At 41.9% G+C, this 19632-nt stretch overlaps 1 protein-coding gene across 1 annotated transcript in view; it reads right to left on the reverse strand.

Annotated features, from left to right (window-relative positions):
• COL22A1 (collagen type XXII alpha 1 chain) overlaps positions 1–19632 on the reverse strand; it is a 743309-nt gene that overhangs the window by 301226 nt on the left and 422451 nt on the right. The window contains exons 17-20 of the mRNA XM_030219538.1: positions 12273–12326; positions 7986–8039; positions 2805–2849; positions 2287–2316 (exon numbers count right to left, since the gene is read on the reverse strand). Of these exons, the coding sequence (XP_030075398.1) occupies positions 2287–2316; positions 2805–2849; positions 7986–8039; positions 12273–12326 (183 nt within the window). The remainder of the gene's footprint in view (positions 1–2286; positions 2317–2804; positions 2850–7985; positions 8040–12272; positions 12327–19632) is intronic.

Genomic DNA, 19632 nt, shown 5'->3' on the forward strand with positions numbered 1-19632 from the left:
AGTGAATCTTGATGTGGCAATGCTGACAAAGCCCATTCACTTGTGGTAAAAGAGGCCCTTAACTTGTAATCCTTATGGGGACAAGAAAAAGCCTACTGTACATGAATATAAGTTTAGTTTAGTTTATTGTGTTCTTGCTAAACCGCCTTTCAATCATAAAATCAAGGCAGTGTATAGTCTGAAATGGAAAAGGAAAAGAACTTCAAAATATCAAAGTAAAGCAAAAGAGAAGAAAAAATAATCACACAATAACAATAACAACTCAAGCTACTGGTCTCCCGGCCTAGCGAAATCCCAAAATGCCAAAACAAGTGAGTTTTTAAAACTGATTTAAACTTAGAGAAGGAACACGCCAAACAAAGGTAAGGTGGGAGAGAGTTCCAAAAGGAAAAGGGCAGCACAGAAAAAGGCAGCGTGACGAGTAGACTGAACACGAGAACAGTGCACAGGGCGTAGAGCGAGACAATTTTCATAAGCTGAGCAAGGAGCATGAGAGGGTCAGTAAGGGACAATCAGAGAAGAGAGGCAGGAAGTCTAGTGTGAAGAATTCTGTGCGTTAAGACCAAAATTTTATATTGCAAATGATACGGAATAGGGAGCTAATGGTGTTGAACAAGGAAAGGAGTTACATAATCAAAATGAGACGCACAAGTAAAGAGACGAATAGCAATGTGGCAAAATAAAAATCAGTGTGTGTCCATTTTGGGACTTACCACCACACATTGACTTAAGGTCTCACATGTTAATTGGGTAGTAATCGTCAGTGCACGTACACTGCTGATTGCCGCCCAGTTAGTGCCACGCGGTACATTCTGCCACACATTTTGGACGCACGTCAAAATTAAAAGTACCGCCCGGGGCACCCAGTAGCTGGGTGGTAGTTCTAATTTGACGCATGTTGTACATGCGTAGGCGCTTATGCGTCTTAGTAAAAGGGCCCCTAAATATGCAGATGACATGAAACCATTCAGATTTGTCAAAACACATGCGGATTGTGAATAATTGCAGGAAGACCTTAGGAAACTGGAAGACTGGGCATCCAAATGGCAGATGAAATTTAATGTAGACAAATGCAAAGTGATGCACATTGGAAAGAATAATCCGAATCATATTTACCTGATGCTAGGGTCCACCTTAGGAGTAAGAGCTCAAGAAAAAGATCTAGGTGTCATTGTAGACAATTGGTAAGTGTGCGGTGGTGGCCAAAAAAACAAACAGGATACTAGGAATTATTAGGAAATGGATGCAAAATAAGACCAAGAATATTATGATACCTCTGTATCGCTCCATGGTATGACCTCACCCTGAGTATTGCATTCAATTCTGGTCACCATATCTCAAAAAAGATATAGTGGAATTAGCAAAGGTTCAAAGAAGAAGAGCAACCAAAATGATAAAGGGGATAGAAGTCCTGTCATATGAGGAAAGGATAAAGAGGTTAGGGCTCTTCAGCATGGAAAAGAGACGGCTGAGGAGGAATATGATTGAGGTCTATAAAATCCTGAGTGGTGTAGAACAGGTAGAAGTGGGACACTCAATGATATTACATGGAAATACTTTTAAAACAAATAGGAGGGTATATTTTTCACTCAAAGAATAGTTCATCTCTGGAACTCACTGCCGGAGGATGTGCTAATAACAGTTAGCATATATGGATTTTAAAAAGGTTTGGACAAGTTCCTGGAGGAAAAGTCGATAGTCTGTTATTAAGATGGACATGGGAGAAGCCACTGCTTGCCCCAGGATTTGTAGTATGGAATGTTGCTGCTAATTGGGTTTCTACCTGGTACTTGTGACCTCCATTGGCCACTGCTGGAAGCAGGATACTGGGCAAGATTGGTCTGACCCAGTAAGGCTATTCTATAATGTTCTTATGTTACAAAAGGTATCTTAAGGCACATTGGCACACATCACAAGAAACTTGTTATATAACCCCCCCACCCCCCCCAACCATGAAAAAAGCAACAGAAAAACTCCCCCTCCACTCCCTCCAAATACAAATCCAAACACATACATGGAACCATCACAACCACAGCAGAGCTGAAAGCCTGGGCTCTTATGGCCCCCAACACACTAAGAAGATACCAAGGATTCAGGAATTTATCACCCCTTACTTCCCTTTTTCCAGTATGGCTATTCTTATATTCTACCATTTGAAGCCTATGATGTGAACATTTTGAAAGTTGTTCTGCAGGCCTTGGTTAGTTTAATTTTTATCATTTTCTGGGTTTTCTTTCGCTTATTCCTGTTATCTATCAATTTATAAAATTCTCTACGGGCTCTTACTTGGTCTCCCTTCAGGCCTTCTTTATGTACCTGAAATGCAGAGATAACATGGTTACTTCAAGGAAAACCACAACACAGATTAAATTCACTGAAATCTGTTACAGATACTCATCCAAGCCCAATCAGTGAAGAAAAATATTGCAAGGAGGAAAAAAGATCTCATACAACTGTGGCAATTAATTAAAAATTCTTCTGCACTCAGTGCAAAAAGTGATTTTTAATTAATTGCCACAGTTGTATGAGATCTTTTTTTCCTCCTTGTAACATTTTTCTTCACTGGTTGGGCTTGGAGGACTACTTCAAGTAAAGCCTCTTCCTCTCCCTCACCCAATTACATGGCTCCCTTGTAAGCATGATTTCATACGGTTAAACTTAGCATATTCCTGTCTCTGTCAGTTTCTATATTATATTACTGCAGAAGGAAACAACATTTTATTTAAAAGACAGCAATATTCTATATCTATAGTACATGCTAGTTACTCTTCTAATCTGTGAGTGCAACTAAAGGTACATCTTACCACAGAGCCTGGTTTGCCAGGAAGCCCAGTTTCTCCCTTTACACCCTACAAGAAGACAAAATAAGAATAATCAGATATGCACACTGGAAGATGAAATAAGAGTAATCAGATTTGTACACTAGATCAAAGTTTGATTATGACATCCAAAAAGAAATATATATCATGAGATGACATAAAGAAGTGGGAGGAAATGAGAAACTGAAAGCAGAACGTTGCTGGATTACTGCATTAGGAGTGAGCTGAGCTGAGCCAAGCCTGGTTTTAAAGGGCTGTTCCAATGCACCTTGGACTGCAGTGTTGAGGAAACAGAAATTAAAGCTCCTTACATAACAATTTATAAGAACACAGGATCAGCTTAGACTGTGCAAGGGTCTGGAACCACTAGGCAATCACATTGAATCTATAAATATAGAGTACAAACCTTATATAGGATACCAAATACAGGCAAATATTTTATTTCCATGGGAATAGTTCTGAGGTCTCAAATCAGGTGATCTTTTGTCAGTGACTCATTGCAAGTGTGATTGGTTGACAAGAAAGATGCACATTTAAGATATATTTTTCAAACAACAGTCAGATAACTTCCAAGTGCATAAACCTTCCCTATCTCTTTTCCCTTTTGTTATCCTATCTTTGCTTGCATTTATATCTAACTCACATTTTCTCAAACATCACAACTACTCATTTACTACAGTTTGTAATATTCTTGTCCAGACTCTGTAATTGTATTTACTATGTAAGCCGCAATGAGCCTGCAACATGTGGGAAAGTGTGGGGTACAAATGTAATAAATAAATAAATAGAGCATCTGTATTTCATGCACATGATACATTATCATGGTTATTTTAGAAGCAATTTGGATGTGCATAAACTAGGATTTAGACATGTATTTCACATATACATCTAAATCCTGATTTTAGAAAGTCAAGATATGAATGTCAAAATCTTGAATATGTGTATATGGCAAGGGGGCACGGTCTGTCCATGCATTTGGTGGACTAGGCAGGACTAAAAAAATTGAAGTATAATTCCCATTTCAAGAAGAGGAATACAAGGTTATATTAAAGAGATCAACATCAGAATTTACAACTGCTCCCTGGGATGCCTAGGTATCAGAAAGGTGCTATTTGATGCTCTGCTATCCTTAGCCTTGAAAACTATCTTAAGTGAATGGTTAGACAATACAAATGTTTCTTTCGCCTTCTGGTGGACTTCGTGTGTCTTGTCTATAAATATGAATTCCCATTTGACTGACAAAAAACAATTGAACTGCTGCTTTTCTAAAAACATGGGAACCTCTCAAGGTCTTTTGTTTCAATATATCTGTATAAGTGATATCAGTCCTTCTTATGTATGTTTGGTATATTAATTCTTCTTCATGCTCCTTGACCTATGATTTATGCTGTAGCTGTGAACTTACTGTTTATTCCGCATATCCTCCATGTAGGTAAGGTTTATATTTTCTTTATATGTTTTTGTAACTTTGTATTGTTGAACAGTATGAAAATATTTTCAATAAAAATGACTTGAACTACAAAGGTGCCTGTTATTGGCAGTGCTCCACAGGAGGGATTAAGAAAGATTATTTTTTTTAAATTATGCTCCTTGAAATCAGTTTTGCCAAATGTTTGCAGGCTTTCTCCTTAATCAGCAACACATAATGGGTATGTTTCCAAAACAGCACCCGTGAAGGGACATTTTCTATAGTGCGTCTAAGTCATATTTTGGACGTTTTGTGTTAAACTTACCAACAGGCTCATTTTCAAAAGAGATAGACATCCAAAAAGTGACCTAAGTCAGCATTTGGATGTTTAGCGGGAAAGAGCGGGGTATAAATGCCACAAATAAATAAATAAATAAATAAATCAGTATTATCAAAACCTCTTTTTGGACGTCTTTCTCTGAAGTCTGTCAGAAGGACGTCCAAATCTCAAGGGGGAGTGCCAGGGGTGTGTTGATGGCGGGACTTGGGTGTTCCTAAGAAATGGACTTCTTTCAGCAATAATGGAACAAAACAAAGATGTCCATTAGTCGTTTTGAGCTAGACCTGTTTTTATAAAAAGGAGCTCCAGTGGGACTTGAACCCACTTCCCCAGGAGCAAAGCCTGCTACACTAACCACTAGGCTACTCCTCTACTCTACACAAGAAGAGCCCCAAACCACCAGATGACCACTGGAGGGACTCGGGGCTCACCTCACCTTACTCCCCCAAATCACAAAACATTTTTTCCAAACAGCACTTTCAAAAGGATAGACTTTTTGTTTTTGTAGAAAATGACCTTTCCTGTTCTGATTTTGGACATTTTACAAAAACCATCCAAATTCAGACTTAGATGTCATATCCAAAAAAGCCCCTTGTACATTTGACTTGCCCAAAGTCACAAAGAGCAGCAGTGGGAATTGATCCCATGTTGCCAGGATCAAAGCCCACTGCACTAACCATAAAACCACTCATCCTCTGTTTTGGAGGTCTTGCATTTGGACGTCTTTTGTTCAAAAATGGCCCAAAACAAAGGACGTCCAAATCGCAGTACGTCCATAGTATTTTCAAACACAAAAGATAGACGTCTATCTTTTTTGAAAATGACCACCTTTCCTGTTCAGAATTTGAATGTCTTTATAAAATGTCCAAATTCTGACTTGGACATTTCTTTCAAAAATGCCCCTCCAAATCTGAAGAAGAAATATACCTATTTTCAAAAAAAGAAAAATGTCTATCTTTTATTTCAAAAATACCATTTCAAACAAGGTTTTGTGCTTTGTGGGTTTATCTTTTTAGGCCATTAAAAAAAAAAAAACGCACAAGTTAAAAATGCACAACATCAAGCCATTGGGATATAGGAGGGACCAGCATTTTTAGCTTCCAAGAGAGCAATGAGGCACCTTAGGGGGCACTGCTATGGACTTCATATAAATGCTCCCAGATACACATCTCATTGTTGCTCCCTTATCTTGTCTGCTGAGCCCTCCAAAACCCACCCCAAACCCACTACCCCCAACTGTATGCCACTACAATAGCCTATATGTGGTATAGTAGGTTTCTGATGAGTTTTGAAAGGCTCACAGTTTCCACCACAAGTGGAGGGGGTATGGGCCTGTGTCCACCCGCCTACAGTGCACTGCATCCACAAGTACACTACTCCAGGGACCTGCATGTTGCTCTAATGGACCTGGCTATAACATCTGAGGCTGTCAGAGGCAGGTGAGTACTATTTTTATTCACATTTTTAGAGGGTGGGAGGGGGGTCAGTGATCTTACCAACATGGGGAGTAAAGAGGGAGGGGTCATCCCTGAATCCCTCCAGTGGCCATCTGGTCATTTAGGGCATCTTTTTGTCTTATTCTTTAGAAAAACAAGTCTAGACCAAAACGTTGAAATTTTCGCCCTAGATGTTTTGGTTTTGTTCCATTCTAGCTGTAAAATGTTAGGCCTTTGAAATGCCCCCGATATGCCCCCTTGTGATTTGGACGCACTGCAGACAAAATGCATATATAGACGTCTGCAAAATAGGAAATCCGTCCAAATGGGACACTTTTTGGATATTTTTCTCTTTCGAAAATGAGGCCCATAGACATCTGTCTGTCGGCACATACACATCTAGGTTCTGCTCTACATTGGCAGATCTTGTTTTAAATACTACCAGAATTCTGCATGTGTCCCCTGGATGTTTCAATTCTGATTTCTATGTTGTATCTATAATGGGGCTTCATGTGACACAATTTTAACTGAGAGTCACAATACACAGCACACTAGAAGCACCTTAAGCACAACATATATAGAATAACAAAAGTACCAACTGGTGGCAAACTAGCCCCTCATGACAAGACACAGCTTAGATTTTGAGCTGTTCTGCATTGGGCAGAGCCTTTTGTAAAATACTGGTGGAACTGAGCACACTCCTACCCATTTGTCTCAATTCTGAGCTCAATGACCTATGAAAAATTAAGCTAGTGGAAGGAGGGTAGGGAGGGTAACCTAAGTACTTCAGTACAGGTGATATTTATGTAGTCTCATTGCCCTGTCTCTGCTCTTGACTGTGGAATACATTCTCCCCTGATGACATTCTGTGTGCTAGGAAAGAGAAGCACCAAAGGAGGGAGGGATCTGTGTGGTCTTGAAAACTCACAAACCTAAACTAAATAACACTTATGTGGGTACAATATAAGGGATGCCAGACAGCAAAAAAGCAATGCAACGGAGATAGTATTTGGGAATTAAGAAGCAACTTTACAACAAATGAGAAGAATTTAATAAGCAGAATATGTGACCATCTCTGGGAAAAGGTAACTAAAGTCATTAGAAACAAAAACAAAGTTTTAATGAATTTTGCTAAGCAAACTATTTGTAACACAACAGTCTAAATCCCATCCTTTTATGTGAAAAAATAACAAAGTTACAGAAGTTCAAACATGTAACTTTTTCAGACTGCTTATGAACCCATGACATGGAAAATTAGCCATTCTCAACATGTTGGATCCGCTACTTTAGTCATCTTTTCCTAGAGATGGTCTTATGTTTACTTATAATTTCTCAACTTTCACATAACTTCAGTTTATCTAGTGTTCTCTCCAGGGGCGTAGCCAGACAACAGATTTTGGGTGGGCCTAGGCAAGAATTGGGTGGGCACCAAGTGTTCTCCCCCCCCCCCCACCACCACCAAAACAGCTGGTGGAAAAACGCTTCTTTCCACCTTGGCAGTCTGCAGCATGCATACGCTGAAAACTGAGCATGCACAGGTGCCAGTATTGTGGAGAGTAACGTTTTTGTTACCATCAGGGGGAAGTCTTCAGCTGGCAGAGCTTGGGCTCCCCACCAGCTACTACTAAATGTCTGCTACTGTTGGGTGGGCCCCGGCCCACTCAGGCCCACCTGTGGCTACGCCATTGGTTCTCTCCATTATCATTAGAACCAGACATCATTAAGCGATCATAATTCTCAATCAATGTTAAGTGCTGCCAACTGAGCTTATGTGAGAAAAATCTCTCTCACAGGAGAAAGTCCCCTTTAAGAAACTTCATTTAACTGCCTCGCACATAAGTGGCAGCTGCCTTCTGATTCATTATTTTAAAAACAAATTCACTGTAGAAGACAAAAGAACTTGAAAGTGTAAACAAATTCCAGTAAATCATAAATTGAAATATAGAAACATGACATTCATGTTTCTAACTTTCTAAATTTACCTGGTCACCCTTAGGTCCGGCAGCCCCTGTTGCTCCAATACTACCCTTCAGGCCCTGTTAATACATGAGCAATTATAGTTAGTAAGTTGAAAACCCACCCCTCATGCATATGTAAACATGTAAGTCAGCACAGTATCTACTTTTTGAAACCAATACGTTCTTAGAGCTGCCAGGTGACCCAGTTTCTAGCCAATCCTGGTTTTGAACTTACATCCCAAAGTAGTATGTTACTGTTAGTCCCTGATTCTACCCACTGAAATCAGTGCTTCAGGTCCCATAATGCACAATGACAGAGTTGTTGTCACGTCTGTGGTCGTGACCCCTCTCAGGCTCACCTTATTTCCGGCGGTCAGGTTCTAAGCTGGCTTCTGTATGTTCTTCCTGAGTTAGTTCTGTCTCTGTCTCTGTGTGCTGGCTGCTTCCAGCATGGCTCTGATTACTCTACTATACTGCACCTGTGTGTGTTAAGCCTCTCTGTGTTTCAGTATGCTTTCTGCCTGTGTTTTGGTTTGTGTTCCTCTTGCCCTTTGGTAGCCAGCCCTGGTGGCTGCATTGGATTGTCTGTGTGCTGTTTCCCGTTCCAGACTTCAGCCAAGTCCAGTCCAGATCTTCTGGCCTGCCAAACTTGCTTGTCTTGTTTGAGCCTGCACAGCACCCATAGCTGCCTGATGATTGCTGCAGCTGAATCTCAGCTGCTGCTGGGCTTATTAGCCATTTGGAAACTCTCTGCTTTGCCTTTGCATCGCCTAAGGCCCTGGTTTGTTGGTGCTTGCTGCACTTCTGCCTAGTCCAGTTTATAGTCTGTATTCTTGCCTGATTCTAGTTTAGTCTTTGTGTAGCTTCTTGTACTTTATTGCTTGTTTCCCAGTCTTGTTTCTTGTTTATATGTCTTTGTCTAGTTCTAGGTTGTCTGTGTTTCTTGTTTCAGTGGCTGCCTGGCAGATTTCAGTTCTGTCTCTTGTCTATCAGTGTTTGCTCCCTGTTTCAGTGGCTGCTTGCAGCTTTCAGTTCTGTCCCTTGTCTGTCTGAGAGTCCTAGTCTAGTATTCTGCCTAGCCTCCCTGTGTGTTCTAACCCCTGTGAGTATCTAGTTGGTATCCAGTTCCTGCCCTGTCCGGTACATCCTGCCAGCCACCTGCACCCAGGGGCTCAACTCCTGAGGAACGGTGGTCATGTGCAGGTGAAGTATAGCTGTCCCTGTCAGAGTTCTGTCTTATCCCTGTGTGGGGTGGTTTTGCCTGCCACTGCCGCTCCTCGGCAGGGGCCCAAGGGCTCACAAACCTAGTTCCTGCCTTGGAAAACGTGACAGTTGTCAGAAATCTATGACTGGCCCCAAATCTCCCTCCTACAACTGGGTAACTTGGCAGCTCGAAACAGCAACCACATAAGAACAAAAGTCCTCCGCAAGGATACACAGATAGACAAACACAGTGGAGGTGAAACCAAGGATGATGCAGAAACAACACGTCCAATGGACTAAAAAGTTCACATCAGGTGCTTTATTTAATAACAAATGGACTTGGCATGAGTCATGTTTCGACCATAAAGGCCTGCCTCAGGAGTCCCTAAACAATACAGAACATTAACGTAAGTAAAAATATATTTAAAAAATATATAACAAAGGTGATACAGTTAAAAATCCTCTGTAGAAAAACAAACACAAAATGTATATAAAAATGAAAATATGTAAATTAATACATGAATTAATATATGATGATGACTTGGAAACACTGACATACAGATAGAGCATATAACTGGAATCCTATATAATAATTCTCACCTCCAACATTCTATGTGTCTGCCTGCCTGTGTCCGTAACTTTCTTCACAGATGTGCTCCGAAGCCCTAGCTGATGTCATTAGACCCATTATGACACATCCTATATAATAATTCTCACCTCCAACGTTCTGACTTGCCTGGGACCGTGGCTCATTCCAATTTGGTCTGCTAGGCTCCGCAGATCAGGCTGACATCACCATAGCCATTATGATGTCTACTTCAGAACCCGGGGGGGGGGGGGGGGAACATGCCTCACAGCTGATCCATGTCCAGAGGAGGGTGGCTGGACATAGGTAGCTGGAGGGGGGCAGGGGAGAGAGGAGGGTCGCTGGACATGGGTGGCTGCAGTGGGCGCAGGGGGAGAGGAGGGTCACTGGACATGGGTGGCTGCAGGGGGAGAGGAGGGTCGCTGGACATGGGTGGCTGCAGTGGGCACAGGGGGAGAGGAGGGTCACTGGACATGGGTGGCTGCAGGGGGAGAGGAGGGTCGCTGGACATGGGTGGCTGCAGGGGAGCCAAGGAAAACCTTGCTAGCGCCCGTTTCATTTGTGTCAGAAACGGGCCTTTTTTACTAGTATTACATAATACTTGAATATGAATCTTAATAAACAATTGATCAAAAGGATAGATGTAAAATAACCATATACTCAGCGCTAAACATGCATACAAATTTCATAAAAACTGGGTCAGATACCTCACTTAGAAACTTTTACATGTAAGTGTCCAAATTAGAAAACTAGTAGCAGCAGAGTCCTTGTATAAAAAGATTTATCCTTTGGTTACAGTTTGCATGAAAAAGCATGTTAGGGAAATATTTTATTTAAACCAAAATGAGGCCAGTGAATGTGGATATGATAAATGGAGGCTTTGACTTGCATGATACAATAGCAGTACTAAGACTAGTAACAGCAAAGTCCATGTGTACATGGACTCTGCTGCTACTAGTTTTCTAATTTGGATGCTTACATGTTAACACTCATGTAGGTTCTAAGTGAGGTATCTGACCAGTCTATGTTATTTTATATATATCCTTTTGATCAATTGTTTATTAAGATTCATATTCAAGTATTATGTAATATTCCAGTTAAATGCTCTATCTGTATGTCATGGTTTCCAAGTAGTTGTCATTTTGTGTTTGTTTTTCTATAGAAGTTTTTTTTAACTGCATCACCTTTGTTATATATTTTTTAAATATATTTTTACTTATGTTAATGGTCTGTATTGTTTAGGGACTCCTGAAGCAATCCTCTATGGCTGAAACACGACTCGTGTCGAGTCCATTTGTTCTTAAATAAAGCACCTGATGGAACGTTTTAGTCCACTGGACGTGTTGTTTCTGCATCATCCTTGGTGTCACCCCCGCTGTGTTTGCCCTACTTGGCAGCTATGCATTTTGAATGCCATGTACAACTGTTATATTGGAAGTAAGGACAAGAAGAGGCAGGGTAATTCTGTTCACATGATCAAGTTTGTTTAGAGACCTTTACTGACTCTACCAGTTATAGAGGTTGGTATTTTCCAAAAGTCAGAACTTTCTACTGTTGAGGAAGTATTCCCTACCAGTAAGGTAATGGTAAAGAGGAAAGATCTGCCTGTACTGGAAATTGTTTTCAAGGGTGATGATGCAGAGGAACTGAAAGAAATCTCAGTGAACCTGGAAGATGTACTGAGCAAAATCAACAAATTGAAGAGTAGTAAATCAACTGGACTGGATGGCATACATCCAAGGGTACTCAAAGACCTCAAGCATGAAATTGCTGATCTACTATTAGTAATATGTAACCTGTCATTAAAATCATCCTTAGTACCTGAAGATTGGAGGATGGCCAATGAGACGCCAATTTTATAAAGGGTTCCAGGGGTGATCTGGGAAATTACAGACCCATAAGCCTGATGTCAGTGTCAGGAAAAATAGTGGAAACTATTATAAAAAATAAAATTATGGAACATGTAGACAATCCTGGTTTAATGGGACAGAGTCAGCATGGGTTCAGCCAAGAGAAGTCTTGCCTCACCAATTTGCTTCATTTCTTTGAAAGCATGAATAAACATGTGGATAACGGTGAGATGGGTGATGATAGTGTATCTAGATTTTCAGTAAGCTTTTGATAAAGCTTCTGATGAGAGACTACTGCAACCACTTTTTGTGACTCACTGCACCGCCATTTGCTCGTTGAAGAGAAGAAATTGTGTATTCCTCAGTGCTTTTTCTCCCAGTGTGTTAACCACCCAAACACTTAATATACCTTTGGAAGACTCCTGAAAAAGGCGCTACGGCGCCGAAATATGGCTGGTTGAGTCAACCATTTGCAATAAATATCATTGTTGAATTAAGTTATACATCTCCCCCATTGTTTGGATAGAGCCTATCTTCCCCACCCTTTCTCTGTTCCTGCCCAATTTTTTTTGGCCAGGATTCATTCAATCCTAGCTATGCCACTAGCACTCTGTTAATATTTATTTATTTATTTTTACCAAAGAACAAACATGCTATCAAAGCATTACATACATCTAGCCCACGGGTGCCAGGTTTTCCAGGAAATCCATCGATACCTCGTTCACCCTGCAGGGAGAAAACAATATTCAGTTAACCACTGAAGTACAAACATACATTTATTCTTTTAGGACCTGTTTAATTCAAATTCATAACTTAGAAACATTTCTGGCAGAAAATTATTAGTCAGCTTGAACAAATAAAAATAATTGCATCCCTCATTAATGGCCATCAGGCCATCATGGACCAGGTGAGACACTAGCTCAGGGCACCGAGGCTCAAGGGCACCAAAAACCTGCCTTACTTGCTCAGCCTTCACAGGGGCCAGAGTATGTTTTGCTCTTACCACTGTTCTCTCACACAGGTCTGGCATCACTTCTACTATGCCTTCCAGTTTCTCCCTTTTTCAACCCCCCCCTACTGTCCAGCTGCTTCCCCCTCATGCCCTTCCTGCTGTCCAGCTTCTCCCCCTCAACCCCTTGCTGCCCTAGTCTACCTTAAAATGTCTCTTTCTCCATCAGTAGTGATACATAGGCACTGCCAGTAGCCTGATTCAGAGCCTTTCCTCTGGTGCATTCCACTTATGTGGAAACAGGAAGTTGTGTCAAAGGAAAGGCTCCAAGTCAGGTCACTACCAGCATCTGTATCACTGCTGATTGAAAGAAAGAACTGTTAAGGTAGATTGGGGAGAGGGGGAGATGCTGAACTCAGGGGCAGAGGGGAGGGGAGAGGTGAGATAGACCAGGGGAGGGAGGGCTCGAGGGAAAAATACTGGACCCCGAAGTGGAGAGGAGGGAGAAAGAGATGCACAATGGGTGGGAGGGAGGAAACACCTACAAACTGTATTTGAGCATCAGTTAGGAACCCTTTACTTACAGTATTATCTCATTGAAACCTAACGGTGCATTTCACATATCTTGTGTATTAAACCGGAGGAAAAAGCCTCAACAGACTCCGTATTTTTGGCTATACAGCTCAATGACTTGTTGGAGTTCTAACTGTCATCATAGGCAAAAAAAACCTCCCGGTAACAAAGTTTATATCCACTCCGTCAATTCCACTGCTGACACTGGCCCAGGTTTCGGACACAAACTCTCTTGTCCTGCTTGAAGCAGTGTCGGCAGTGGAATTGACGGAGTGGTGACAGATCACTGGAGAATAATTTGACCAACAAGCTAAGTGGTGTTTTACCTAAGTTTATTTAAGACTGGATATAAACTTTATTACCGGGAGGTTTTTTCGCCTATGATGACAGTTAGAACTCCAACAAGTCATTGAGCTGTATAGCCAAAAATACAGAGTCTGTTGAGGCTTTTTCCTCCGGTTTAATACACAAGATATGTGAAGTGCACCGTTAGGTTTTAATGAGATAATACTGGGAGGGAGGAAAGACAGAAGGAGATATGTTGGACACAGGGTGGAAAGGAGAGAGGGAGAGATCAGATTCTGGACAAAGGGTAGAAAGGAGGGAGGGAAAAGAGAGTGAGAGAGAAATGTTGGATCTCAGGAATAAGGAAGGCACAACATCTGTCCAGCAGTGACTTGCTGGCTGGCACAAATTCCTGCAGCGCAAGCTATTAGAGCATCTGCCTTCAACAGAGGAGGAAAAGCTTTCACTTGTCACATTTCCAGCAAGGCTCCAATGAACTCCAACTGTTGAACAGGAAGCAGATGAGACTTGGGATAGTTCAAAACGAAGTCAAGAAGCTCCAGCAGTCAAATAGCTAACTGCATAGATTTCTGAGTCCCATCCCTCAACGTGCTTTCCACGAGCCAGTCGTCCAGATAAGGGAAGACATGGATCCCCAGTCTGCATAGCGATGCTGTGACTACTGCAAGACACTTGTTGAAAAACCCTAGGGGCCAACACTAGACCAAATGGCAGCACACGGAATTTGCAGTGCTGCGCCCCTAGAAGTAAGTAAAGATACTTCCTGTGTGCATGAAGTATCGGAATATGAATTTAAGCATCTGTTAAGTCTACAGATCACAGCCAATTGTGTTCTTGAAACATGGGGGGGGGGGGGGGGGGGGGGAAGAACCTAAAGAAGCCAATCTGAACTTTTCTTTGACTGGATACGTGTTCAGAGCCCTTAGGTCCAGTAAGTGTTCAGTAACCGCTAGATGATTGAAGGAGCACATTTGAAAGTTGTTCTCCCTGAAGCAGCGGTATACACTTTGCCAAACAGTGGCCAGCGTCGAGGAGATTGTTGGAACAGTTAAACTAAGTAACTTAATTTACTCCAGTGGAGGCCTTGAGTTTTATGTATTTATTTATTATTACATTTGTACCCTGCGCTTTCCCACTCAAAGTAGGTTCAATGCGGCTTACATAGTAATAGGGATTACAAAGTATTGATAAAGAAAATATAAGTTAAGTAGAGCAGAATAGTAAGAAAGATAGGCAGGTAGAGATGGCTAAGGGTGAAGGGAGTAGGAGAGGTAAGAGCAAGGGTAGGTGAGCATTGGAGGAGGGATAGAGGAGGCGGAAGGGGGATGGGACACGGGATAAGCAAAGGGAAATTTGGTGGGAGATGTAGTCTAGGTCATTGTCATTTGTTTCCTGGACATGAGTTGGGTAGATGATCGATTTGATACTGTAGTGTTTGGTGGCATGTACAGGTTGCTGCTTTGCACACTTCAAACCTCAGATCCTGAGACTATCTGAGGTATGTAATGGATGCTGAGACTGCACAAAGTGTGACCTGGTTATCTTGCACTGTTTTGCTACCTTTTTCCATGTTTGATCCATTAAAAGCCAGGACTGGTAAAAGGGTACTAGACACCCTAGGAAAACTTCCAGCTTTGCTCTTCTTCTCCCCAAATTACTTTTCAAGCCTCTCACCTCTCTCTTCTATGCGGTTTTAATAATTTAAACTCAACCTCACCCTTCCCATAATAATCCTTCGCAAAACAGACACCATACTTTGTTTTATATATATTTATATGACAATTTCCACAACCCATTTATCCAACTACATGAATTATTTAAAAATTACCCGCCCTCCCTGTGGGTAAAAGTGTATGCTGATGGTTCTTTGCATTTGTGTGGCTGTCAGGACCTTTTGTTTTGCCTTAAATGTGGCTGCTTATTGCTGCCCCACTGATGCTGCCACCCTAGGTGATCACTTATGGGCCCTTTTATTGAGCCGTGCTAAAAAGTGACCAGAACAGTTGGCCACGTACTGTGGCCACTTTTAGTGACGTGGTAAAATGGCCGTATTTCCATATTTTTCTTTAATGGCCACACGCTAATTTCCCAATTATTGTGTTGTCATTATTGCAGGAGTCCTTAGCGACACCTATTTTGTTGGCGCTAAGGACTCCCATGCTAACCCCATGGTAATTGGGCAGTACGTGGCAATGTGCCTGCATTACCCAATTAGTGCAGGGCATGCCTACTTTCTTCCCATAGTTATGCCTCCCGTGCTGAAAAGTAAATATTAGCCCAATTAGCTTGCATTGAAGGACACACTACTGTGGGACACCTCAGCGTGTCCTACAGCAGTGATTTTTGCCATATGATGTGCTAGTTAGGGTTACCACCAGGGCAGTAGAGTAAGGTATGGGGAGGGGAGGCTAGGATAGGACACCATTAGGCCCACCCGCCAGCCTGCCCATTTGTCCGGAAATCCAGACAAACGGGCAGGCTGGCAAAACCTGTCCGGTTGCCCGGCCCGGGTAAAACCGGACATATGGTAAACCTAGTGCTCGTGCCTACCACAGCTTAGTAAAAGAGCCCTTTAGTTTGCCTAGAAGTTAAACTGACCCTGCTTAAAGTGACAGGCACCCTTACAAATTTCTTTAGTGCCATCACCTCCAGGGCTACTCTCACCTCTTAGGGCCAGATGAACTAAACTTAATAAGCCAGCAACGTGGTTTTTAAACTGGTTCTAGCCAGTTTAGCGTGCAAGTAGTAAACCGGGACATGCACAAAAGAGTTCTCCGAGCCATTTTCCTGTCACGGTAGCAGCTAATGAAAACAGAATGCAAATGAGCTAATTACAATTATAATGTGAATGCGATGAGATGCACTATATCATTTCCAACCCCATGCACCGAGGAAAACCTAACGGGAGGTCTGCACCTCTCGTTGGGGCTGCTGTGAGCGGGACCCATGCAGAGGAGGACGCCCATCACAAAAATCTGAAGAAAAAAAAACATCCAAGTGCTCATCAGGGACGTCCTTTCAAGTGCTAACACTTGGACATCCTTCACTCAAAAAAAAAAAAAGGACATCACTGATGAACAGTTGGACGTTTTTTTTTCTTCAGATTTTGTGATGGACGTCCTTCTCTTGGACGTGTTTTTCTTACGACTAAGGTGCCCGAACCGAAATGACCACCGCCGGAGAGTATCAGGGATCGGGACGTGCGAGGACGTCCAAATCAAATGCGCTGTGATTGGCTGAGAGAGACCTGGAGGGGCATAATCGAGAGGGACGTCCAAATAGTTTTGATTTGGACGTCCTCGCACATCCTGATCCCCGATTCTCTCCGGCGGTGGTCATTTCGGGCATGTAAGAAAAACACATCCAAAAAGCACGCCCATCACAAAATCTGAAGAAAAAAAAACGTCCAAGTGCTCGTCAGGGACGTCTTTTTTTTTTTTAGAGTGACGTGTATGAAGCCGTCTTTGGCATGCGCAGAGCAGCCAGCAAAACGATTGACTGCTCTGCGCATGCTCAGCTGGCCGACTGGCTTCCCCTCCTTAGGAAGGAAATCGCGTGCAAATGAGCTAACAGCGAGCAGCTCATTTGCACGCGATTTCCTTCATGCATGCCCGTTTGATTCGCTAAGGTAAAAAACGAGCAAGGGAAGGGCTCTTTCCGTGGAGTTAGTGCATCTGGCTCTTAGTCAGAAGTCAGCTATATTTCATTACTATACTAGGCCCTGCTCCAGCACAAACACAAATATGAATTAAGACAATGGTAATGTTGGCCCTGAGTCCAGTCTGAGTTTTACACTGCACAATGCAGTTTTGAATGACATCACGTCTAGATGAGGGAAATGGAACAGGAAGAATGTCACTCCTTCAGAATGGAATAAAACCTTGATCATTTTTCTTAGTTTTACTAAACATCCGCAGTGGACACCCACTGAAACCTTTCCCTGCCAGGATACTTATGGGAATTTAGCCACTTCACAAATGCAAATAATATGATGGGCAGACAGAATTACTATTTCCTGCTCAGCCAGTCTAAATGAGGATGATTGAGGGCCTGAGAGGAGCAGACAAGATGGAAGATATTGCCCATGGATGCGATAATAAATTTCTGAAGCATAATGGAAAAACAGCAGTGGTGTGATCTACTGTTGTACTAATATACAAAGCATAAAATGCATCAATAAAATATGAAGACAATGTCCAGAAATAAGAAAGATATTCATTGAGGGGAACCACTGTATTTATGAATGGTGGTTGTCAGGAAGTTTATGGTTTTCCATCACATCTATATTACTTGGCTTACTTACAGCTGTTTCAGTTTTTCTGAGATGACCTGCATTTTACAACACATACGTAATTTGTTAGGCATGCAGGATGTCCTAGGAATCTCTGATGGCTGACTCTGTGCTTCTCCTGCATATCACTGTCTGAAAAGGGGGGAGGGGGGATTTTGTGGCAATTGATACTTCTATAGTAGGCAAAGAAGCTGAAGAGTTAGGGTATATTCAAGAAATGTCAAATATCATATCACTGATGAAATTCAGGCTGACTGATTTGTGTAAACTGAAATTAATTCTTTCCTGTCAAATTCTGTAGTTCCTTTTCTGTATTTTATTTTGTGATTTTAGATTGTAGGCCGACTTGATCTGCAAGTTAGCAAAGGCGGTATAGCAAGTGTGAATAACTATGAATTATAACTGAATATAAAGAAGACCGTCAGGTTGCAAAAGTTCAAATCCCGCTGCTGCTCCTTGTGATCTTGGGCAAGTCACTTAACCCTCCATTGCCTCAGGTACAAACTTAGATTGTGAGCCCTCCTGGGACAGAGAAATATCCAGTGTACCTGAATGTAACTTACCTTGAGCTACTACTGAAAAAGGTGTGAGCAAAATCTAAATAAATAAATATGTGAGTCTGTTTGTCCAGCCAATTTTTGCCATTGTTGCCTGGTAGAAAACTCCCTTTAACACACAGAAACAATGAATTGCAGAACACAGCATAAGAACCATGTAACTACTGACTTTATGTACCGTAAATAGTATATGTTTGTGGGGGGGGGGGGGGGGGGGGGGGAGGACACAGGGAAAAGAGGCAGGAGACAGCACTGTGTAGACCATCTTTGAAAGAGAAAATGGGACAGGCTAACTGTCCTAATTTTGCTTTCATAGTGCAGACTGTGACACTGTGTTCACATTAGCTGAGTGGGACACAGTAACTGTCTGCCCATCTTGTCAGCCCATTTCCTTTGCTTTTACAAGGATTGAATTTCCATTACAAGAGGGTCAAGTGTCTTGGCAGGAACTGGCAGCAGTGGGCTGTCTGCTGAGGACTGCTGAGTAAAAGTCAAAATGTGAATGGAAAATAACGAACGGTTTGTTCTGCTCTGAAGGGGCAGCATGATTTCTGTTGTAATTCCCTTGTGAAGTCATTCAAAACTGCACTGTGCAGTGCTTGAGACTGGACTCAAGGCCAGTATCACCACTGATATTAAAGCAGAGTTGTATTGGTTGGGCAGGAGTTCTTAACCCATTCTTTAAGATATACCCAGCCAGTCTGGTCTTTAGGATATCCTTCAATGAATATTCATGAGATACGACATTTATGCAGATCTATCTCATGCATATTTATTTTGCATATCTAGAAAACCTGAGTCATTATAATTCAACACCTGGTTTGGAACTACTGGACTAGAACAAGGCTTTGTGGGGGTAGTAAAATACAGAGCTTAAGAGAACCTCTACTGTTCTTCAAGAAACATGACGGCAGATAAAGACCATATGACCTATCCAGTCTGCCCATCCTCTGTAACCCCTAATTTTTCCTGTTCCTAAGTGATCCCTCATGCTTATCCCATGCCTTTTAAAATTTTGGAACAGCCCTCGACTCCACCACCTCCACTGGGACTACTAGACTCCAGGTTATAAAACAGGGTAAATTGGGTCTGTGCTTTTAACTCGTATTACTACTACTACTTACTACTACTTATCATTTCTAAAGCGCTACTAGACGTACGCAGCGCTGTACACTTGAACATGAAGAGACAGTCCCTGCTTGACAGAGCTTACAATCTAATTAGGACAGAACAAACAAGAGATAAGGGAATATTAAAGTGAGGATGATAAAATAAGGGTATTCCAGAACATTCCCGAAGCTTCTCTACATCAAATAATTAGAGATGGGGGAGCTGAAAGAATTGACTCATCTGTTC

The sequence above is a fragment of the Microcaecilia unicolor genome, chromosome 1, assembly GCF_901765095.1.
Source record: "Microcaecilia unicolor chromosome 1, aMicUni1.1, whole genome shotgun sequence".
Lineage (NCBI taxonomy): Eukaryota > Metazoa > Chordata > Amphibia > Gymnophiona > Siphonopidae > Microcaecilia > Microcaecilia unicolor.